The sequence below is a fragment of the Microcaecilia unicolor genome, chromosome 3 (assembly GCF_901765095.1).
Source record: "Microcaecilia unicolor chromosome 3, aMicUni1.1, whole genome shotgun sequence".
NCBI classification, from domain to species: domain Eukaryota; kingdom Metazoa; phylum Chordata; class Amphibia; order Gymnophiona; family Siphonopidae; genus Microcaecilia; species Microcaecilia unicolor.
The window spans coordinates 185,886,319-185,911,292 of record NC_044033.1 but is presented as its reverse complement, the minus strand read 5'-3'; the positions used below and the strand labels follow the sequence as shown (position 1 = coordinate 185,911,292).

At 44.0% G+C, this 24,974-nt stretch overlaps 1 protein-coding gene across 4 annotated transcripts in view; it reads left to right on the top strand.

Annotated features, from left to right (window-relative positions):
- RNF41 (ring finger protein 41) overlaps nt 1–24,974 on the top strand; it is a 50,942-nt gene that overhangs the window by 22,780 nt on the left and 3,188 nt on the right. For all 4 annotated transcript variants that reach the window (XM_030196771.1, XM_030196770.1, XM_030196768.1 and 1 more), the window contains exon 3: nt 24,164–24,435. In XM_030196771.1, coding sequence (XP_030052631.1) covers nt 24,164–24,435 — 272 coding nt within the window. The remainder of the gene's footprint in view (nt 1–24,163; nt 24,436–24,974) is intronic.

Here is a 24,974-nt window from a genome sequence, read left to right as displayed (position 1 = left end):
AGGCAGGTACTTGCAGAGGAACTCTCCGCCCTTCCCAGAGCCAAAGCGGTCAAGCCCAGGGCTGGGATTCTATTCCAGGTACTTCTTGTGCAAAAGAAAACGGGGGATGCGTCCCATCCTAGACCTTAGGGCCCTGAACAAATATCTGATTCGAGAAAAGTGCAGGATGCATTCCCTGAGCACCCTTCTTCCCATAATTGGCTATGCTCTCTGGACTTGAAGGATGCTTATACGCACATCCTGATACTGCCAGCTCACAGGCAGTATCTTCGATTCCGTCTGGGAACCCAGCACTTCAGTATTGTGTACTGCCCTTTGGTCTCGCCTCCGTGCCCCGGGTGGTCACCAAATGCCTGGCGGTAGTGGCAGCATCTCTAACGCAAGCTGGGAGTGCATGTCTTCCCTTATCTCGATGATTGGCTGGTGAAGAGCACTTCCGAGGCAGGAGCTCAGCAGTCCATGCAGATGACTCTCAAACTCCTGGAGCTACTAGGGTTTATCAATTATCCAAAGTCCCATCTTCTTCCAGTCCAACAACTAGAATTCATAGGAACTCTGCTGGATTCCAAGACGGCTCACGCCTACCTCCCTGAAGCAAGGGCAGACAATCTTCTGTCCCTCGTTTCTTGGGTCAGTGTCTCAGCAGATCACAGCTCGGCAGATGTTGAGATTGTTGGGCCATATGGCCTCCATGTGACGCCTATGGCCCGCCTGCGCAGGAGATAGCTCAGTGGACCCTAGCTTCCCAGTGGTATCAGACTGCGGGGGATCTAGAGGATGCTGTCCACAGAGTTTCTCAATTCCCTCTATTGGTGGACAATTCGATCCAATTTGACCGTGGGATGTCCCTTTCAAATTCCTCAGCCACAAAAGGTGCTGACGACGGATGCATCTCTTCTGGGGTGGGGAGCTCATGTTGGTGGGCTCCACACTCAAGGAGTTTGGTCGCTCCGGGAAACCGGTCTTCAGATCAAACTCCTGGAGTTGAGAGCAGTCTGGAACGCGCTAAAGGCTTTCAGAGATCGGCTGTCCTATCAAATCATTCAAATTCAGACAGACAATCAGGTTGCCATGTACTACATCAACAAGCAGGGGGCACCGGATCTTGCCCAGTGTCAGGAAGCCGTTCAGATGTGGCTTTGGGCTCGCCGGCACGGCACGTTTCTCCAAGGCACTTATCTGGCGGATGTAAACAGTCTGGCCGACAGATTGAGCAGGATAATGCAACCTCACGAGTGGTCGCTCAGCTCGGGCGTGGTTCGCAAGATCTTCCGAGCATGGGACACCCCCTCGGTGGATTATTTTGCCACTCAGACCAATCACATGGTCCCTCAGTTCTGTTCCAGACTTCAGGCCCACGGCAGGCTAGCGTCGGATGCCTTTCCACTACATTGGGGCAAGGGCCTCCTGCATGCATATCTTTGGTGGGGAAGACTTTGCTGAAACTCAAGCAGGATCATGGAACCATGATTCTAATCGCTCCTTTCTGGCCGCCTCAGATTTGGTTCCCGCTTCTTCTGGAGTTGTCCTCTGAAGAACCGTGGAGATTGGAGTGTTTTCCAACCCTCATTACTCAGAACGAGGGGGGCACTTCTGCATCCCAACCTCCGGTCCCTGGCTCTCACGGCCTGGATGTTGAGAGCGTAGACTTTGCCTCCTTGGGTCTGTCGGAGGGTGTCTCCAGAGTGCTTGCTTCCAGAAAAGATTCCACTAAAAAGTTACTCTTTTAAATGGAGGAGGTTTGCCGTCTGGTGTGACAGCAAGGCCCTGGACCCTTGCTCTTGTCCTACACAGACCCTGCTTGAATACCTTCTGCACTTCTCTGAGTCTGGTCTTTAGACCAACTTCTTAAGAGTTCATCTTAGTGCAATTAGTGCCTATTACCGTGTAGAAGGTAAGCCTATCTCTGGACAGCCTTTAGTTGTTTGCTTAATGAGAGGTTTGCTTTTGTCAAAGCCCCCTGTCAAACCTCCTACAGTGTCATGGGATCTCAATGTTGTTCTCACCCAGCTGATGAAGCCTCCTTTTGAGCCACTGCATTCCTGCCATCTGAAGTTCTTGACCTGGAAGGTCATTTTCTTGGTGGCTGTTACTTCAGCTCGTAGAGTCAGTGAGCTCCAAGCCTTGGTAGCCCATGCTCCATATACTAAATTTCATCATAATAGAGTAGTCCTCCGCACTCACGCTAAGTTCTTGCCCAAGGTGGTGTCAGAGTTCCATCTGAACCAGTCAATTGTCTTGCCAACATTCTTTCCCCGTCTATCTGGAGTGGACAAGCCCATTCAGACAGTCCGCCCAAATGTTTGTTTCTTTTGATCCCAACAGAAGGGGAGTGGCTGTCAGGAAACGCACCATTTCAAATTGGCTAGCAGATTGCATATCCTTCACTTATGCCCAAGCTGGGCTGATTCTTGAGGGTCATGTCATGGCTCATAGTGTTAGAGCCATGGCAGCGTCAGTGGCCCACTTGAAGGCAACCACTATAGAAGAGATTTGCAAGGCTGCGACGTGGTCATCTGTCCACATATTCACATCTCATTATTGCCTTCAGCAGGATACTCGACACGACGTCGGTTTGGGCAGTCTGTGCTGCAGTATCTGTTTGGGGTCTAGAATCCACCTCCACCCCCCCCCCGGCCCATTTTTGTTCTGTTCCAGGCTGCACTCTTAGTTGTTTTTCAGGTCAATCTATGTTATGTCCTCGCCGTTGCGAGGCCCAATTGACCCTGTTGTTTTGAGTGAGCCTGGGGGCTAGGGATACCCCATCAGTGAGAACAAGCAGCCTGCTTGTCCTCTGAGAAAGTGAAAGATACATACCTGTAGCAGGTATTCTCCGAGGACAGCAGGCTGATTGTTCTCACCAACCCGTCCGCCTCCCCTTTGGAGTTGTCTCTTCCCTTGTCTTGCTTTGTAAGTTGACTGAGGGGCACGTTCGCGCGGCGGGCGGGAAGATGGATGCGCGGTGCGCGCACGAGGGCTCTAGCAAACTTTGTTGCTAGGAAGATTTCCGGACCTGGGGCTGCTGTCGGACATCAACCCATCAGCCTGCTGTCCTCGGAGAATACCTGCTACAGGTATGTATCTTTCGCTTTCCTGCCATCCCGAAGTACTTGACCCAGAAGGTAATTTTCTTGGTGGCTGTTACTTCAACTCGTAGAGTCTGTGAACTTCAGGCCTTGGTAATGGATGCACCTTTTGTACTAAGTTTCATCACAACAGAGTAGTCCTCTGCAGGCACCCTAAGTTCTTGCTGAAGGTGATGACCGAGTTCTATCTGAGCCAGTTGATTGTCTTGCCAACATTCTTTCCCCAACATCATTCCCAGCTTGACCAAAGCAGCTTGTACACCTTGGATTGCAAGAGAGCATTGACCTACGACATGTAGTGGACAAGGCCCCATAGACAGTCCACCCAGCTTTTTTGTTTCTTTTAATCCCAACAGAATGGACCCTGGTTTCTCAGGATGAGGGTTGCCATCAAGGAATGAACCATTTCAATTTGGTTGGCAGATTGCATTTCCTTCATTTAATGGCTGGGCTGGCCTTGGAGGGTCATGTCCTAGCTCATAATGTTACAGCCATGGCTGTGTCTGTAGCCCACCTGCGGTCAGCCTTCATTGAAGAAATTTGCAAGGCTGTGAATTGTTTTTTGTCCACACATTCACATCACACTACCACCTTGAGCAGGATACGCAACACGACAGTTGGTTCGGGCAGTGTTACAGAATCTGTTTGGGGTCTAGAATCCAACTCCATCCTTCTAGGCCTGTTTTATCTGTTCCAGGCTGCACTCTCAGATTGAGTTTCAGGTTAATCAGTGTTATGTCCTCGCCACTGTGAGGCCCAATTGACCAATGTTTGTTGATTTGCGTTAGCCTGGATTCCTCACATGAGAATATAGAAGCCTTCTTGTCCTCGGAGAAAGCAAAGGTACTTACCTACAGCAGGCTCTATATTCTCACATTCCCTCCCACCTCCCTTTGGGGTCTCCTTTGTTATTGTTTACTTTGTTTTTGCTGTAGAGCTTTGTGGAGAGTGAGACACGCTCCACTGTGCATGCGCATATACCTTCCCACCTGCTGCGAAAATGCGGTCTCAAATACTACAGCAAAAGTTTAAAAAAAAATAACAGGAGGCAACTCCCAAGGGGTGATGGGAGGGATTGTGAGAATGGAAAGCATGCTGTCCTTGTAGAACTGCTACAGGTAAGTACCTTTTTCTATCTTTTGACTCTGGAAGATAAGATCTCTGAGCTTTCCCTTCATCTGTGACATACTCTTGACCAGCTTGCACCCCACAGGTTAAATATCTTGTTGCGCTGCTCAGCCATGGTTCACCATTGACCTTACACAAGATCAATTCATACTGTTGAGCGTCAGTGGAGGAATGGATTGCCCGCCTCTCACTCGTCACATTTTCCAGGATAAATATACAGTTGTTGCTTGAGAAGTAAAATCTTCTTATTTTTCTGCTCAAGCGTTGCCATGCGGTAACTTCATCCATTGTTTGGTTGATGGGCTTTTCTCTGCTGATTCATAGATCAGTCACCTTGCCATATAGCTTTGCCTCATTCTTGAAGGTTCCTTTTCTTTGGGACACCTCAGTTTTTAATTCTCATACCTTTCTCCGCTTCCTTTTCTCTCCTCCCCCTAGCCTCTCAATTCTCATTAGAAGAATTAATGCTGTTCTAGTGGCTGCTAAGCAATTTTACCTCACTTTCAAAGGTCAATCTATAAGCTCATAACCTCTGGAAACACTTGGTGTCACTCTCCCCCCCCCCCCCCCCCCCCCCCCCGACTTGAATCAATACTAGCCTTCAGCAGGTTGGTGGTTCCTTTTCCTGGAAGCAGGCAGTCATTAAACCACAGCTCAAAAAGCCTTCTGCAGATCACTCTAATCTCAAATTTTCAGACATATTGTAACTCTACCTTTTCTTGCTAAGATGACTGAGAAAGCGGTCTGTCAAATTACAAACTTCTGGAATTCTAATACCTTCCATCCATGTCTGGTTTCTGAGAAGTCACTATTCCATATAAATACAGAACCCAGTTATTAAATGTAAGGTTACACTTTTCAAAAATGGCGGAAAAACGCCTCAAGAAAAAGCTTCTCCCAAAATTGTAAATGGGATAAAAGCTATCATTTCATCATCATGGGCGACACAAAAAACCTCCTTTAATTAATTATTTATATTTTTTACAATTTTATTTATACTTTTGCTATCCCCTTTGCCAAAAAATAGGACAAAAGATTTTTCACCCTGCCATCCAAATTGAAAAATTTTTTTACTTAGCTTGGGCAAACTTTAAACTCTCTCCTTTTGTGACCGAAATAAGACTGTGGTCCTATTTTTTGGCAAAGGGGATAGCAAAAGTATAAATAAAATTGTAAAAAATATAAATAATTAATTAAAGGAGGTTTTTTGTGTTGCCCATGATGATGAAATGATAGCTTTTATCCCATTTACAATTTTGGGAGAAGCTTTTTCTTGAGGCGTTTTTCCTCCATTTTTGAAAAGTGTAACCTTACATTTAATAACTGGGTTCTGTATTTATATGGAATAGTGATTTATTAGATTGAACCAGTTTCCTACCGATATTTTTGGTTTCTGAGAAGAACATGGTTCTTAATGATCTAGGTGCATGTAAGGATGTCCTTATTTAATTTGATCTTACATCAACACTTTGAAAACTGTAGACCACTCCCTCCTATTGTCCCGCCTTATTGAGACTGGTCTAAGAGAGACAGCACTTGGTTTCACTTTTTCTAACAGGACTTTTCAAGTATTTTTAATGAGACCCTTTCTTTTTCTTTGTGAAGCTCAAGGATCTGTTCTGGCACTCTATTTCTAGGATCTTTCACTACTTTGGCTCAACAGCTAGGGTTTTCTCCATATGTATGCTGCTGCTGTTCATCTTTTAATAGCCCGTGACACTTCGGTCCAACCTCTTTGAGAATCTGATCCAACCTCTTTGAGAATCTGTACCAGCTTGCAATGTGTGTTCCTGGTTCACTGCTAATAAACAGTCTTTAAATCCTCAAATGTGAGGCCATTTGGTTCTCATCTCAATGTTTCACCTGCCTTTCACACTCCATAAATGGGGTTTGGTTACCTCTTATGGACTCTATTTGATCTATTGGTGTGATCTTAGATTCTAAACTTACTTTTTCTTGTTTCTAAAGTTATACAAAAGTTGGTTAATGCTTTGGAAAACCTTTGGCCATAGCTTTATTATTGAGCTATCTGTACACGCTTTGGTTCTTACCAGACTAGATTATTGTAATTCAGTTTTTAATTGGCATACATTTATATCAAATTTATTGGTTACAGCTTATCTGAAGTACAACAGTGAAAGTTAAGTGGTGGCATTTTTCTCCATTCTTGTTTGAACATTATTGGCTCCCAGTTAGATCTCAGATGCTTAAGATATTGGTACTCAGGCATATTCCATAATATCTTATGTAGCTTCCCTTTTGATTCCATGCTCTGTCTGTTGATCCTTGATCATTTTAACTTTTTTTTTTTTTTTAAATCAATTTTCAAATTACAACCAACAATATAATTTAACTTTGGAGAAACAGTAAATGGCTAACATTTAAAAAAAATTAAAAGGCTTTAGTCCACCTGGACCAAATCAATTGAAGACTGTTGAAAGTTGCCTACTGTAGCTGGCTAGTATGAGTTTAGTCCATAACTACCTGTAGTATTACAAAGCACCTCCTTCTCTGACTCCAAGGAAAGTCATCAGCTGTTTGGGTTCAAAAAACAAATATGTCCACTCAGTGTCACATCTGCAGGAAAACTTTTTCAAACATATTTTTGTTTGAATTCCAATATACAATTATACTTAAAGTAATAGTATAATTTATACAGAGCATATAAAGAATACTTTTGCTTACTACTTTTTCACTTCATATAACTTTCTCGTTTCTACCGGTGCTCCAATAATCAAGCGTTGAACTTGGATAACTAAATAGTAGAACTTGGATGCTAAATAGTAGATAACTGCGGAGATGTCCACTTTGTGTACGGGTCCTGTATCTTGTGAAAGGCTATTACATGTCCATATTTTTGTGCTGTGAGCTCTGTAGAGGAAAACTTCAACAGGAATACAGCACCTAGAACCAGAATGCTTGATTTTAAAGCCAAGAATTCCCTTTGCCACCTCTTGTGTATCCCTAGAAAAAGCGGGAAAAACTTGTACGGAGGATCACAAAAAACAGCAATGACTTATGATGATAGGATAAATGAAAATATTGTCCATCTGAAGGGCAAAAGTAACATTGAGAATTTGTTCAGTGATGACCTTCAACGAGCTTTCCAAAATGTGGGTAAAATTTATAACTCCCTGTACAGGGCCAGAGCCTCTAGTTCTCCTTATCCCAGTTACATAATGAACATTCACAATTAGAGCATAATAGTAGCCATATTGGGTCAGACCAAATGGTCCATCTAGCCCGGTATCCTGCTTCCAGCAGTGGCCAATCCAGTTTCAAAGTTACCTGGCATTCCAAAAAAATAAATATCAATGTGGTCTTGGAAGTTGTGTGTGTGTGTGTGTGTGTCTTCCCCCCCCCCCGGCTTGGTTCTCCTTTATGCTCCAGTTTTTCAGCAAAAACTTTTTTTTCCTTAGCTATAGTATTCCCCAAATTCTAAAACTTTTCACTTGTTGCTCCAGGGTTAACACTTGGAAATTTGCTATTCAGGCCTTGTGGATAAGCCAGAATATCTCTTGTCCAGAAAAAATTCACCATAATGGAGTGCAAACCCTGTAGGGAATACATAACAGGTCTCACCAAAACACCAAGTTCATCCTCGCTTTCTTGTGGTGCTCCATTTTTATTCACAACTGCAAAATATTTGGCTTTAAAGCCAAATCGTTTCAACTAAGGTGTAGAAATCACAGCTCAGAATCCTCTGGGGCTTCTGCTCAGAAGAGAAGCTTCAGTTCGAGCCCTTCCCTCCAACACCACATCTGCTAAATTTTAGCGGTTTGGGCTACACAGAGCCAACTTTTCAAAATGATTGGAGGTGTTCAATTTGGCCCAAATTACCAAGTTCATAAAAAGGAAATTTAAAGCATGGTGGTTGTGAACACAACTGGCCATGCTGTATTTAAATGTAGAGCACAGCAGGTGGTGTGCATACAGGGAAGACGTGGAAAAAGATTTAATAATTTTTATATCCCGCTTTTATCCAAGGCAGGTGGTAATATTCAGATCTTTAACAAGGCTACGGGAGAGAGAGCACCAGTGACCTTAAGAGGCAAGTTCCTTCACTGAGAACAGCTGTTACTCCATGGTGGCGGTGCTGCTCAGAGCACAGATGTTGTCACTGGCTTATGTACGAGTCTGGCATGAAGTCTGGATGTGTGGTTCAGTGTTCCATGGCATAGCATGCTGTCATCTTATGTGGTATGGGATTTTTGCAAGATCTACTCAGTTCCCTAAAAGAACACTTGGCAGTTCTACCCTGTTTGAGATAAAGTGGATAAGGTTTTCCTATGGTGCTGGAAACCACCTTATCCACCATGTGAGCCTTTCAAGTTGCACTAATCTTAAAGATTGATCCCTGAAGGTAGTCTTTCCAGTGGCCATTTGTTCAGCCATACATATTTTCAGTTGCAGGTGTTATCCTTTGAGAGAATACGGTGATACTGTTCACAGTTCTTTCTTTCTTTCCAGAAACTGTTTTTCCATTCATTATACAACCAGTCTGCTGAATTTTTCCAGCAGGGTCAGACAGGGTCAAGAGAACAGAGTTCTCTTCTGTTACCTTAAGGTGATGAGCACACATATCAGAAGTCAGATGTCCTTTTTGTATTGTTTGGAGATTTGCACAAAGGAGAGGGGTGTCCAGTAGATAAGAAACCCTTGGATAGGCATATATGCTGAACAAGAAGGCAGTGCTGCCTCATTTGTGGGCACACTTCCCTAAGGCACAAGTTGCCACTTGGGCTGAAGCTAGGAATGTCACCCTTGAAGATGTTTTGTAAAGCAGGGACATGGTTGTCTCTGCTTTCCTTTATAAAACACTAGTATAAAAGGCCCGTTTCGGTAGGCAATGAAATGGGCGCTAGCAAGGTAATCCTCCCCCCCCCCCCCCCCCCGCAGCGTCCTTCCTGTCTCCCCTGCCCCCGCCCCCCGCAGCCACCCATCTGGTCTCAGGACCCCCTCCCCACCAACCCTCCTCTGCCCCTGCAGCCATCCATGTCCAGCGACCCTCCCCTCGGCGCATCACCCAAGCCCCTACCCCCCCCCCCCCCCTCGGGCACATCAACCCTCTCTCCACCCGCAGCCGCCAATACTAACGCTGTCTGGCCGCTGCTGCGTCTCCTGTTGAGAGCAGCGGCTGGTACAAAAAGAAAAAAGCCAAAAAAAAGATTTTAAACCTGAAACACGGCTCCATAGACAGCCATCTGGCATTGGCTGTCATCTCTGCAGCCGCTCCTCCGGGGTCTTCCTGCAGGGGCAGTGACGTGGAAGGGAGAGGAGCGGCTGCAGTGACGACAGCCGATGCCAGATGGCTGTCTACGGAGCCGCGTTTCAGGTTAATCTTGGCTTTTTTTCTTTTTGTCCCGGCCGCTGCTGCTCCACAGGAGAAGCAGCAGTGGCCGGACAGTGTTAGTATTGGCGGCTGCGGGTGGCGAGGGAGTTGATGTGCCCGAGAGGGGGGGGAGGGTAGGGGCTTTGATGATGCGCCGGGGGTAGGGGCTTGGGTGATGCGTCGGGGGGGGGGTAGGGGCTTGGGTGCTGCGCCGGGGCGGAGGGGCTTGGGTGTTGCGCCGAGGGGTGAGGCACTGAGAGCTGATTGGTAGGCAGGGGGAGGAGTAGGGAAACATGCTCCGAGTGTTTCCCTACTCCTCCCCCTGCCTGGCTCGCGGTTTTGCAGGGCAGGGGCTTGGGTGTTGTGCCGAGGGGGGGGGGCACTGACATCAGTGCACTCTAAACTGCCTAGCAGACCACCTCCGAGGGAGCCACGGTACCAGGCACATTAGAATGTTCGAGGTGAGAATTACTGTATAGGATAGGATAAGTTCAATATTCATGATCGTGAATATTTGTTGTTCGGTAGAGTGGTCCTAGAAGGTGCTGTGGTGCTGTCTTGTCCCACCCAGATCAGTGGGGCAAGGAAAGTGAAATTTGGTCTTACCTGATTTTCTTAAGTCCTGTGAAGACCAGTCTAAGTCCTAACCGCACAAAGACTACAGGCTGCTGTTTTGTGCTTTTTCACCATTGAGGACTTAATGGTGTTTGGGATAAATTTTGTATAGCTTTGGTGGGGGGATGTCTTGTTTGTGTCCCTTCTTACAGGTTCATTTAACTTTGCTTTGTCACAAGTACACTGGTAGGATTCAGGGACACACCAATCCTTAATAAAGAGGTGATCTTCCATCTGCTGGTTGGGGAGCATGACTCAATTGTCTGGACTGGCCTACTGAGCCTCAAGGAAAAGAAACTTCATAGCAAATTTTCATCTTTCTCTAATTGAAATATATTTTTTTCTTTTTGTTGTACTACATAGTAAACAGTTTTTTTTGGGCAGGTTTCTCCAAGGTGTATGATACGCAGGAATCATTTTTAAAATTAATTTTCAAATATACTTGCAATTTGTATTTTCTGTTATGTCTTACAAGGGGGGAAAATAGGCCCAATAAGAAAAAAGTAAAATACTTTGGAAGCAAATAAGAGCCTCATTGAAAGGAAATAAAGGAGATCATGATGGATCTGAAAACAAAAACAAAAAATCCCCCCCTATCTATAAACTTCTAGGCAATTGGTCTAGGCAGACATCGCCTGACTAACAATATTCTCTCCTCCACCCCCCTCCGATTTGGCTGTAGAGTCCAAAAATTGCTTAAATTACACCAGGTCATAAAACTAGTAGGGGTTTTTTGTTTTTTTTTAAGGAGAGAACACATTTACAAGAATCAAACATAGAAAAATATAGGCAGATACTCTGTATGGCAGTGGTTCCCAGACCTGGGCCTGGAGGCATCCCAGCCAGTCGGGTTTTCAGGATATCCACAATGAATATTCATGAGAGGGATTTGCAAGGACTGCTTCCACTGTGTGCACATCTCTCATGAATATTCATTATGGATATCCTGAAAACCCGACTGGCTGGGATACCTCCAGGATTGGGAACCACTGCTGTATGGCCTATCCAGTCTGCCCATCCATGCCATCTACTTTCCCTGTCAATCCCTTAGAGATCCTATGTACTTGTCCCAAGTTCTCTTGAATTCAGAATCTGTTTTCGTCTCCACTTCCACTGGGAGGCTGTTGAATTTTCGCCACCCTTTTCATGAAGTATTTCCTCAGGTTACTTTCAGTGTATCTCCTTTCACCCTCATACTATGCCCCCTCATTCCAGAGCTTCCTTTCAATTGAAAGACTTGCCTCTTGTGAATTTTGGTATGTGTGAAGAGGCAAACATTACTAGACAAAAATGTTAAAGAACCAAACTTTGTAGCACACCACTGGTAATGTCCTTTTTCTCAGAATGAGCTCCATTTACCACTACCCTCTGTTGCCTTCCACTTGACTAGCTCCCAACCCAGTCGTCACTTTGGGGCCCATACTAAGGGCACTCAGTCGTCTATGCAGAACCGTGTCAAAGGCTTTGCTAAAATCAAAATACACCACATTTAGCGCTCTCCCTTGCTTCAACTGTAGTCACCCAGCCAAAGAAATTAATTGGATTTGTCTGACAAGACCTGCCTCTAGTGAAACCGTGTTGCCACAGATCCTGTAGTCCATTCGGTTTCAATAACTTTATTATTCAGTTTTAAATGCACTTTGATTAATTTATTTACCACAGAAGTCTGATTTAACTGGCCTGTAGTTCCCAACCTTTTTTTTCTCTTTTTTTTGGAGAGGGACACATCTGCTGTTCTGCAGCCTTCCGGGACCACTCCCAACTCTAGAGAAACATTGAAAGGTCAGCCAGCGGAGCTGCTAGAGCTTTTCTAAGTTCTTCAGTACCCTTGAATGTATGCCATCTGGCCCTTTCTCCACCTTTTAGTTTAACCAGCTCCTCACAAACACAGTGCTCTGAAAATTGTTCAGGGACTAATACCTCTCCATTCTTCACTTTTGCACTTTCTCCTATCACAATCCATATCTTAGAAAAAAAGTCTTTTTTTTTTTTTTTTTTTGTTTTTAGATATGTTATCCCCCCCTCCTCCCATTTTACCATATTGGCTGTTGTGTGTTTTTTTTTTTTTTTTCTTCAATTTGTACCTTTGCTTTCTACCAGCTTCTCTTGGCTTTTTGAGGTATTGTCTTTCTCTTTCTGCAGTCTTTTGTAGTTAATAAAGGCTAACCTTCTTTTCATTTTTCAGCTACCACTTTTTGAGAACCAAAGGCTAAAGGGGATGGATGTATGGTAGACCGTTTACGGAGGACTGTGCTTGTGAGGAGCTTGCCAAACTAAAAGTAGACAGAGCGATGGGGCTTGATGGGATACACCCGAGGGTGCTTAAAGAACTCTGAGAAGTTCTGTCTGCTCCGCTGACGGACCTCTTCAATGCTTCCTTAGAAACTGGAGAAGGGCAGATGTGGTTCCTTTGCACAAGAGTGGAAGTAAGGAGGAGGTTGGAAATTACAGACCTGTCAGTCTGACCTCGGTGGTGAGTAAGCTAATGGAAACAGTTCTGAAAAGGAGGATTGTGACATTTCTTGAACTACATGGAATGCGAGACCCGAGGCAGCATGGCTTCACTAGTGGCAGGTCGTGTCAGATGACTCTGACACTTCTTCGACTGGGTGACCAAACAATTGGATGTGGGAGGGGCGCTTGATGTGGTATACTTGGATTTCAGCAAAGCCTTTGACACTGTTCCGTACAGGCGACTGATAAGTTGAGTTCCCTCAGTGCGGGACCTAGAGTAACTGGGTAAAAAATTGGTTGAATGGTAGGAGACAAGAGGGTGGTGGTAAATGGAGCTTGCTCTGAAGAAAAGGTCGTCGTCAGTGGAGTACCGCAGGGATCGGTCCTAGGGCCGGCTCTTTTTAATGTCTTTGTGAGCAATATTGCTGAAGGGCTGTCTAAGGTTTGTCTCTTTGTGGATGATACTAAACTCTGAAACAGGGTGGACACCCTGGAGAGTGTGAATGACATGAGGATGGACGTAGTGAAGCTAGAGGAATGGACCGATATTTGGCAACTAAGGATTAATCCCAAAAAATGCAGGGTCATGTACTTGGGTCGCAAAAATCCGAAGGAACAGTACAATATAGGGGGTGTAGTGCTTCAGTGTGCAAAGGAAGAGCGGGACTTGGGGTGATTGTGTCTGACGACCTTAAAGCTTTTAAACGGGTAGAAAAAGCGATGGTCAAAGCCAGAAGGATGCTTGGGTGCATAAAGAGAGGCCTGACTGAGAGGCATGACCAGCAGGAAAAAGGAGGTGATAGTGCCGTTGTATAAGTCTCTGGTGAGGCCTCATTTGGAGTACTGCGTGCAGTTCTGGAGACCGCACCTACGGAAAGATATAAACAGGATGGAATTGGTCCAGAGTGCGGCTATGAAATTAATAAGCAGTCTTGAATGCAAAAATTATAGGGACAGGCTTATGAACCTCAACATGTATATGCTGGAAGAGAGGAGGGGGAGAGGAGACATGATAGAAACGTTTAAATATCTCAAGGGCATTTATGTACAGGAAGAGCCTTTTTCAAATGGAGAGCTCTGGAATGAGGGGGCATATGACAAAGTTAAGAGAGAATAGGTTTAGGAGTAACCTAAGGAAGTAGTATTTCACAGAAAGGGTGGTGGAGGCATGGAATGGCCTCCCATGGAGGTGGTGGACTGTTCCAGAATTTAAAAAGGCATGGGATAAGCATGTGGGATCGCTTAGGAACAGGAAGAATTAGGGGTTACAGAGGATGGGCAGACTGGATGAACTGCAGCATTCAGTGAATCACAGCACTGGTTATAGCCAGTTGATACCACGGACCCTGAGGCAGTCATCGAAACTCGGGCTGAAGTTGGGCTGTGGAGGGTGTGAGACACGACTACAAAGCTGTTGAGATAAGTGCAACTTAGAACAGTTAAGATTTAAATCATTTGGTTCAAGTGTGAAATTGCAATTTAAGAGGTTTTTAGCCCGTGATGAATGAAAGGGGGATCCCTTAAGTTGGTGTTCCAACGAAGGAGTTCTCCTTGGCATTTGAGGCTTTTTCCTCGTTTAAAACATTGCATCACGCATAACCAGTATTTGGATATTCTAGTACATTTTATGGTACTCTGTGAGGCATGTCTCTGTTCGCCACTAAATTCAAATCAGCCTCTTCATCACAGCCTCAAGATCTAAAACCTTATGTCCTATACTTCGGACATTAGTATATACTGTTTTATAAACATTACTCCTTTTTCCCATTTGTGTAGAAGTATTTAATGCTTCACAATTTCAACTGTTTATGAAAATGAATATAGGAAGGACATAATCTAACTTAAAGATTTGCTATTTGAAATGTAATAGACTTCTTCTTTCAATTTAACTTTTCTAAAAGATGCCCCAGTGGAGCAGTAAGGAGTTTGATCCTGATATATCCAAGTCTTATCTACACGGATAGCTAAAGGCTTGAAGTATGCGAAAGACATGGTTACTTCAGAGTTGTTTTAAATCCTTTGAGAGACATTGCAGGCAGAGGGCTACCTATGAGCCCAAGACTCACCTCAACTCTGACTGAAGATGCAATAGATCTTATTGTGGAAAGCTTTACTCTTGCTAAAGACACTAGAGCAAGCCTATTTTTATCAAGCCAGTTTGGGTAGTCTAGACCTTCCATGGGACTATGAACCAATGGTATCCGCTTGGAAGAGAGAGCTTGTGGATGCTGATACATATATCAGGGGACACTTTGCATCTCCTGATGAACAATATAAAAAAAATTGTCATCTCTCCTACAGGAGCAACAGTATAAGTTTCTGATGCATATGTATGTCTTTCCACAATGTGCGCTTTTATCACAAATTGCAGATTCTGCAGCTTGCCCTTGGTATGGCACTTATCCAGCATATTTGAGACATATATTCTGGAGCTGTGTGCAGATTCAAGACTTCTGGAGGAGAATTGTGACCTATCTGACTGCTGCTCTGGGCAAGCACATTCCAGTGCAGGTCAATGTTATGCTGTTTTCCAACTTTGTCATGCTGGGTACTAGACAAAGTGCCAGTGCCATATTACATGAGGTTTTTCTGTTGGCAAGAAAATGTATCTAAAGAATTGGGAGACAGTTCTACTCGTTGCTAGTGGAATGGAGAAATGAGCTGTATCAGTTGATATGGTGAGAGTGGATGTAAACCAGGGGTCCCCAAAGGCCTAGTAGACATTCCAACAAGTCAGGTCTCCGATTTGGAATAGACTTTCACATACAGCACACAGTCTTCTGCTAAATTTGTGACATTGGAGCACTGGGGGGGGGGGGGGGGGGGCTGTTAAAATGCAGTGTGTTGGGATTGTAAATGAGTGTATTGGTGAAAGGGTATGGAGGATATGGGGGTTATATTGTAAATGTCACACTTGGTTTGTGGCAAAGCGTGTTTTCATGCTGTTCCTTTTTGTGGTCTTTATATATTAAAAAAAAAAAGTTGAGGAAGGGATATTGTAACATTAGATAAGTACAAGTTTGATTGCTTTGTTGGGTGACTTCAGTAATGTCACATCAGTTGGGACAGTGACAATTGTAAAAGCAAGACAGCATTTTAAAAACTTTCCGTTGCCTTGGGTACAAACTTTAAGCTCGCTGACGTAATGCCTACTGTACTTGAATGTAACTCACTAAGCTAAACTTAAAAAAAAAAAAATGCTGAAACCCAAAAGAATTCCAAAAAGGCTCATTTGGAATGCCAGTGCTCCAAATGGTGCACACTAAATCCAGAATACCATCAGTTGACTTGTGCGTCTTACCTTCTTTTCTGAGTCCCCTCACTTGTAGCCCTAGCATTGATTTCTGGAGGGAAAGATTGCCCCAGCTCAGCATTACAAAACAGATAAGCCCTGTCATGTGTGAGGATTGTCTTTTGCCAAATCTCCTCTGCTTTTAGCTTGCAGTGCCTAATCAACAGAATAGTGTTCTGGTGCTGGAGGAGTCTTTCTTTTGATGTTGCTTGTTAAAGCCATGTACTTGAAGGCACACAGTATGTTTTATATTGTCGTCGTAATTGTTTATCATTTTAAAATACAAAGTAAAAAAAAACAAACCCTAAAGAAATGTTAATATCTTTTTATTTCTGGAGGAAGTGATGTTGACAGCCCTGATGGCAACTTGAGCTTGTAGTGCTTCATTCTTTGTATTAACGTAAAATCCCAGCCCATCAGCAATATTTGAGGTTGGCTTGATATTGAATGGTACATACATGGCAGCAAAGTCAAAACCAATCAAGGGGAAATAATGTTGCAGAGTTTAAAATGGGTGAACCTCAACAGTGCAGTACATGTGGCTTCTCTGGCTAGTATGGCGTCATATGAATCTGGGGGTGAAGGCTCTGAGGAAGAAATAGGTAAGATTGGATTAGACAAGGTGAAGTAATCTCATGAGATCTTCTATAAGAATTGAGATTCATAGCTCCAGGAGCAGAGTGTATGCATGGAGGAAACAAAACAAGCTAGAAAATAAAGTGGAAATATTGGAGGAAATACAACTCGTCTATAGTCGGAACCTACAGAGTGACATGTTACAGTACAACATTAGTGATACTGCAAATAGAAAATATTGTAATAACCCATAGTTCTGGAGGGTGGCAGATCCTAAGGATCCTTAAGACATGACAATAGTAGTGTGAGATTTGTGCCCTGATAGAGAACAGTGTGAAAGGGTGACTGCCCTTATATTGAGAGTTAGGGCTTTTGAATTTTCTCCCCTCCCCCCTCAAAAAAAATAACAAATTAGATAGTGGTAAAGCTTTTGTGGTACACATGTATCATGGCACTAATACAGAAATAGCGTAAAGAGAGTGGGAAGTGGACCAATGACTCCAGGGAAACGGGATATAAGGTTTATATCCCATTTCCCTGGAGTCATTGGTCCACTTCCCACTCTCTTTACGCTGTTACATTTACGTGGGAGTTAGTGTTCATCCACTTAGGTGGATTACCTTCTCACTAATACAGAAATAGAATAGTAGCAGGAGTAGAGGATGAAGTACAACTTCACATGGGGTGTAGCAAAAAGAACAACTTCATTAAGGCACCAGAAAAAGACCAGACACTGGGCTGCGTTTTGGCAGCACAAATTGCCTGCTTCAGTATCTAGTTCCCTGGTTTGGTTGTACGCTCTGCAGTTTGTTGGCAGAGATCTTTGCTGCTTTAACTTTTTACCACACACTGCATCAGAATCTGTTTGTGACCCCTGAAGCAGGAGCTTGTCACTGCCAGACGTCTGGTCTTTTCCTGGTGCCTTAAAGTTCTTCTTTTTGCTACTCATCTTGTCTCATCTGCTTCTCCTTTTGCTGCTGTTTGGATTTTCATAGAGGTGGTTTCCTGCCTTGGTTTGGACTAATACAGAAATACCAGCAAGGGGGTCCAGTGGCCTACAAGAAGGAAAAGATCCAAGTTATCAGGACTTGTCTTTCACCCTTTAAAAGAGGAAAGAATTGAAGCCAAAACTGAGGTCCTCTAAGTTAAAAGTGAAGTACTCTTGGTCTGCATCCCATCTGTTGGTGGTCTATTATAGAGGGGAGATCTTATCAGCTAAAGAACTGGCAGGTGCTATGAGAGGCATTTATTAGGATTTATTTACTACCTTTTTGAAGGAATTCAGTCAAGGTGGTGTACAGCAAGTGTAAGTCAAGCACAAGCAATAGATAATTACAGCAGTAAACATATTCAAATTATAATACAAATTATAGCATAGTGTGCTGTATTACAATTCAACATACATAATAAAATATTTTGAGAGCATATGGTGTAAGCAAAGATGGAACATATAAGAGTTACAGGAGTTAGACTAATTTAAAGAAAGTTGCACATGAGGTCAGAATGGTGCTTAAATTCTTAGCTAGGATAGGAATGGGTACATGTCATGCTATAGTATATGCAGCCATTCTCCGAGGACAAGCAGGCTGCTTGTTCTCATGATTGGGTAGTTGTCCGCAACGGCCCCAGGAGACCGGCAAAAACTTGCATAGCAAAACAAAGAATTCTCGAACGCTCCGTCGCACGGGCCGAACACACCGCGCATACGCGAATGGCTTCCCACCCACGATGCGAGTGTGCCCTCTTCAGTTTCTTTTTATCCACGTCTGAGGCGACACGGTGTCCTACTGTGTTCCTTTTAGGCCCAGGAGACTTTTTGCGTACCTGCTTCATTCTTTTTGTTTTCACAAAACTAAAAAAAAAAAAGTAGAATTTATAGTTTCCCTTTATTTTCTTTAGTTTTTTCACACTACTGTTTTTCTTCTTTTTTTCGCCATGGCCGCTTTTTAGGCTGCTCGGCCGGTTTTTGCTCCCTTTTTGTGCCTTTTTATTGGCATCGAGTCTTTTTTATTTCACAGCCGCTGTTTTTTTCCGTCCATGTCATCGAGGACACCCAGCGGCTTCAAGTGTTGTACTCGCTGCAACTGGACCATCTCGGGTACCGACCCCCACTTGTCTCCAGGGCCCTGGGCCCGATCTTCTTCCAGCTGCTTGTAAGCTGTGTCCTTTGATGAAGAAACAGACCCAAGTGTCTCGGGAGGTTCAACGGGAAAAACTTTTTTTTTTTCCCACTTTAAATATTTTTATTAATGAAGCAACTTGCAACATTCAAGACAGTACAGATAATGCCAAGTTCGGGAAAACTTTTTGCTGATCGGTCCGGTCCTTCGACATCGTTACTGAGGTCGGCAGCGTCGACGTCGCGGGAAGCATCGACATAGAGAGCGCAGGTAATCTGCCGAACGACCACATCGTGCTGGGAGCAGTGAGGCATCAAGTGGGTCTCCACCTGTCTTGAGGACTCCTGCTATACAGGCCCCCCAGGACCAACCTTCGTCGGACCCGGCCCCGAGCAGGCGTGTGGATTCCACATCCTCTTCGGTACCGAGGAGTCTTGATGACAGGCATCGAGCGAAGGCTAAGAAGCACCGTCATCGTTCTTCCATGCACGTTACCAAGAGCTCCGGAGAGCCGAGGGATTCGGCACCTGAGAAGCGTCGGCGCCAGGAGGACTGCTCACCCTCTATACAAGAGGTGCCGATGCGCCTGTCTTCTGGCAGCCTGGTACCAGCTCTCGAGCTCACTCAGATTCTGCCTCCGGCTCCTGTACCGACCTCCCAGCCATTTCCGATGGAAGCTCTCAACGAGCGCATCAGGGCCCTTCTTCCAGAGCTTTTGGAGGGATTGCTGCGCCAGTCTGCTTCAGTGCCAGGGGTGCTTGCGCCTTCTGCATCGCCTGTGGTGAGGTCCCTGTCCTCGGTGCTGCTTGCGGCATCGGCGTCAGCCGCCACCCGGGTCGACTCTCACTCGATGTTGGCGGAAGAAGCTTCGCGGCAGTCCAGGCAGGGGTCGACTTCTCGACATCCCCCTCAAGGTCATCGTTTTTCGATGTCTAGACGGCTCTGGTTCGGGCTGCTCTTGGAGAGCTTTTGTCCGATAACGATGATGAGTGCTCGTGGTAGGAAGAGGAAGATCCCAGATAATTTTCAGAAGAGTCCTATGGGGTCCCCTCTGATCCTACTCTGCCAGTTGAAAGAAGATTGTCTCCACCTGAGACAAAACAAAAACATATCAGTGTTGTAGAGCTCAATTTTCTCTTTCAGATGATACTGTTCACAAGCTGATTCAGGTAGACTTTTTTTTTTTTTTTTTAATAATTGGCTTTGAACTTTGGTACATTTTACCATTTGCGCTGACAGTGCCGACTTTGAAGAGATCCTGCAGGGCGGTTATAGATGCTGGTTAGTTGCAAATCTAGCTTGTTCAAAATTTCCATATCTTTGTTTGCATGGAAGTTGTTGCGGTCTAAATATTGGTCCAAATATGTTCCGATGAGTCGTGACCAATTTTGATGCACACCTTGAGTCAACTTGTTTGACTGGATTTTGCATCCATAATGTTAAAATGTATTTAATCGGAATTTAGCATCAAAAACTGTACAGGATTTGAATTTTTTAGCCATTCTTATAATGTTTAGATTTTATTAGACCCCAAAAATGGCATTTTGGTAAATGTCGCGCGCTCATGGACTGACAATCTTTCAGAAAAGGGGGTCTAGATCTGCAACTATTGCAGTTAGAGACCTCAAATTTTGGGAAACTTCGTTTAACACCTGACTCGCGCAATAGATAAAATTTGAACAAAATTGGAGACATGATGGTGGGAAGGTTTAGACCACTTGGCATGGAATGACCCAGGGAGTAAAGAATTTGACAAATATACCTTTAATTGTTTTCTAAATTGTGTAACACAAGTGATCTGGTGGTCATTGACAGCGGGTGTGTTCTCTAACATAGCCCCTTCTACATGAAACATTGAGGAGCGGTACACACTTTGAGTGTGATGTGATAAAAAGATGGGACATCAACAATTTGTCAGACCAGAGAATGAGTTGGTCAATAGATCCTCGGCAAACTCACTACAGCAAGCAGAGTAGTATTGTTCAGAGCTTTGTATATCAAGGACAAAACTACACTTGCTGTTGTATGTAACTCTGTGTTGGCGTGATGTGATAAACCAGAAAGCAAATGTGCATCTGCATTCTGCACAACTTGAAGTACACAAGTACAAGCAGGGATTCCTAAATAAAACAAATTACAGTCTCGTAGTGGTGTTAAAACATTGTACAACTGTTAGTTTGCAGTAGGCAATAGGCCTTTCAACTTCCTAATCCATTTCAGCTTCTATATCATACTACTAAATTTGAGGTTGAAGTGATAGGGAAGGGTGCACCATAATGTTGAGCTATTTATTTTCAGAAACAATAGGGGTTTCTAACCATCAGTATTCAAAGGTAAAGGAACTGGAGTTGAAAAGGTATTCCCAGATATGAACAAAATGTGTTTTGGACAGATTAATTTGAATCTTTGTGCTCATCCATGACTTCATGACCCACAAACACAGATATTGCAAAACTGCAACAATAGTGCCTATTATTGGGGGAGGGAGGGGGAAGAATTGCAAATCTGCATATAATCTAAAGTGAAGACCCAAGCAAGTAAGAACATGACTCTTATAGATATTGAATAGATCAGAACCACAGACAAAAATGGAGCCCTGTGGAATAATAGAATCTTCCATTCAGATTAAATCTTGCCTTGACGGACGCGAACTACACTTTGAAAGAGGTAAACAAAGAACACCTTGTGGGACAGGCTATAAGCGCTGCAAGAGTTATAATTGCTGCCCATTGGAAACAGCCCATGACCCCACCCATTACCAGGTAGATCCAAAAATTGAGGCATGTCTGCGAGATGGAAAAACTTCTAGCAGAAAGGCGTAATCGAATGTGTAGATGGCATCAGATCTGGGATTCTTGTCTCCTTCATGTATAATTTGATCGATGTCTTCTGTTAAGGTGGTGCTCGGAAGGGTGGGAGGGGGTTCTGTGTGGTAAAGGTGCAAATGAAGCTGGGACCAATATATATTAAAAAAAAAAAAACTTTGAAAAGTTGAAGTTCTGGAATGGTTACTCTGAATAGTTCACTAGACGTTTTAATGCAGTAAGAATTGTTCTTTTGGTATATCATGATACTCACTATGCTCTGTCTTGCATATATGCTTCATTCTAAGAGACTTGTGTCTTACATAATTGACATGTAACACGATATGCACGATGTACTATGTTTCAGATTTTTTGTATTACTTATTAAAGACTTCTTGAAAATTAAAAAAAAAAAAAAAGATAACACCTTCCCCTTAATACCCAGGTCTTTCATTTGTTTCAAAAATAAGTTATGATGTACAGTGTCAAAAGCAGCAGTAATCTAATGTAACATACAATATTCTGTGTTGCAATCAAATCCAGCACAAGTAGCCAAACTCAGAGCTTTACTACTACTAATCATTCGTATAGTGCCACGAGACGTACGCAGTGCTGTACACTTTTATATGCAGGTACTTTTCTCTGTCTCTAGAGGGCTCACAATCTGTTTTTGTTCCTGGGGCATTTGAGGGTTAAGTGACTTGCCCAAGGTCACAAGGAGCTGCAGTTGGAATCAAACCCAGGCCACCAGACGCAAAGCCTGTGGCACTAACCATTGGGCTACTCTGAATCCAATTTGGGCCCCTCCCCTTCCATAGAATGTACTCCCATAGTGGTTAGGGTGGTGGACTTTGGTCCTGAGGAACTGAGTTTGATTCCCACTTCAGGCACAGGCAGCTCCTTGTGACTCTGGGCAAGTCACTTAACCCTTCATTGCCCCATGTAAGCTGCATTGAGCCTGCCATGAGTGGGAACGTGCGGGGTACAAATGTAACAAAAAAAAATAAATAAAAACAAGACATGACTGGTAATTCCTTGAAGATAGCTGTTACAGGGATATTATGGGCAGAACTACCTTACTGATAGTTTCCTCCAAGGACTGGGTTGTCGCAATCAATTTTTCACTTGCAAAAAATGTTTACTTCCCTGTGAAAACTTTCTATTATGCAGTATAGTAACTTATTACAGAACATATTTCAAAATATATTTGACATGGCATGTTTAACTGTCCAGGCCCCACAATACACACTACCCCCCCCTTCTCAGCACACATACTCATACCAGCTAACACATTCTGCTCGTGCACCCACCTATATATACTGCATCAGTCCACATTTAACACCTCTCTGTCCCTACAAACAATCATGTCACATATAGTCTTGTTTCCGCCCTATCTCCTGTTGTCCACCATCTCCTTTCTCTCCCCCCCCCCCCCCCCCCCCCCCCACACACACACACACACAGGGTACCTTCAAAAATGTTTACTGCCAGAGGTGGCTAGCAGCAGCATTGATTCACACATCCTGCCTGTGACTGGCCCTGCCAGAAAGTAAGTTGCATCAGAGGGGGTGGGGTGTAGCAGGGGGGAAGATTCCAGGGCCAGCCCACAGGCAGTATGTAAATCTTTGCTATTGCTGAAGACCGCCCACCCCCGTAGTAAAACCAGATCAAGGTAGATGTGTGTGTGGGGGGGGGGGGGGGGTGCTGAGAGAGGAAAAATTCTGGACCCAGCCTGGCAGGCTCTGATGTGGTGGCAGGATGTGAGCTCTGCAGTGCAGGTATTTTCCCTGCCATGTGGCAGTTCTAGAAGTTGATACATTTCTGCAAAATGGCTTGTGCACTGGGCTTAGAGGGGAACACTGCTGACAATTACACACCTAGTGTCTCCTTCCTCCTGTAAAATTTCAGTTCTTTTGTAGCTATGCTGCCCTGTAAAGGAGGGTAGAGTTGAGCTTATTTGTTGTAAAATAATTTGAACTTCCAGTTGTAGCAAAGGGCTACTTTTGTTAAAATGGCTGCTGTCTCTTCTGAGTTGGTCTACTGTATCATGGTTATTAATATTTCTTATTAATTTCATATTCCTCTGAGATACGATGCCTCCATATTGAGTTTTTATCCTTACTCCTTAACACCACGTCCTGATAACTGCAGTTACGTAGATGCCTGCAAATTACATTGGTTCTCCATCCCATAAACACATAACCTTCTCATTTAGTGTTCTTTATTTGTAACTTTGTTTTGCACAATAATGAACTGGTACAGGTCTATCAGTGGTTAGATTCCCTCCTCCTGGCTGCCTCGCATCAATTTCCTGGAAAGGGTACCCTTAACATGAGAGAGGGGGGAGGCCTTTTACTACAAAGTGAAATGTGGTAATTGAGTGGAGTTCATTCACGAGCTCTTCAGTCCTAAAGATATGCTATAAATCTTACATAAATACTAATGTAACATACAATATTCTGTCTTGCAATCAAATCCAGCACATTGAGCCTGCCATGAGTGGGAAAGCACGGGGTACAAATGTAACAAAAAATAAAAATATGAAGTCATTAATCTGGTGTCCAATGGATAGTTGTCTAAGGAAATCTGGTGACTGCCTCCTGTTGGAAATGACTGAATGTGGGGTAAAATGAACTTATTTATTGCTGGGTCTAGTAAATTTTCTAACTGCTGGTTTGGATGTGTTTTGAACATAACGGCTCTTATGTGCATAGTAGATAGTCTAATACTGCTGTGCCTTCTCTCCTGTCTGCCAGGCTCCTCACTGTGAACATGCTTTTTGTAATGCCTGCATCACTCAGTGGTTCTCCCAGCAACAGACCTGCCCTGTAGATCGCAGTGTGGTGACTGTTGCCCACCTCCGCCCGGTACCACGCATTATGCGGAATATGCTCTCTAAGCTGCAGATCACATGTGATAACGCAGTTTTTGGCTGTACTGCAGTGGTGCGACTGGATAACCTGATGTCTCATCTCAACGACTGTGAACATAATCCAAAGCGCCCTGTGATGTGTGAGCAAGGATGTGGGTAAGTGAAAAGGGAGGAGTTGTTTTGAGTCTACCATAGATCCTATAGCTGTTTACTACAGTTAGAGGAGGAACAGCCTAGCAGTTAAAGTAATGGCCGGAGAAGCAGGGATGCCAAGTTTCAAATCCCAATGCTGCTCCTTGTGACCTTGGGGCAAGTCACTTCATCCTTGTGTTGGGTACAAAGCCTCTGGATACAGGAAAATGCATATGGTACCTGAACGCAACATGCTTGAGCTAAATCCCGTAAAGATTTCATGTGATCTCTGGCTTGCCCTTACTTTTCAGTTTGAGGATGCTCAAACTACTTTAAAACCTCCCTGAATGCTAATAATTGGGAAAATGTTCATTCATCTACCACCCTTTCCATGAAGGACATACTATTTCCTTATGTTACTGTTGGGTCTAGTCCCTTCCAGTCAAAAATCATGACCCACCCCATTGATTAAGTTTTTCTCTCCACTCATGAACATTAGCTGCTTGGTATTATTTACATCTTTGGAGGTATTTAAAATAGAGATGCAACAATTGTATCTGACC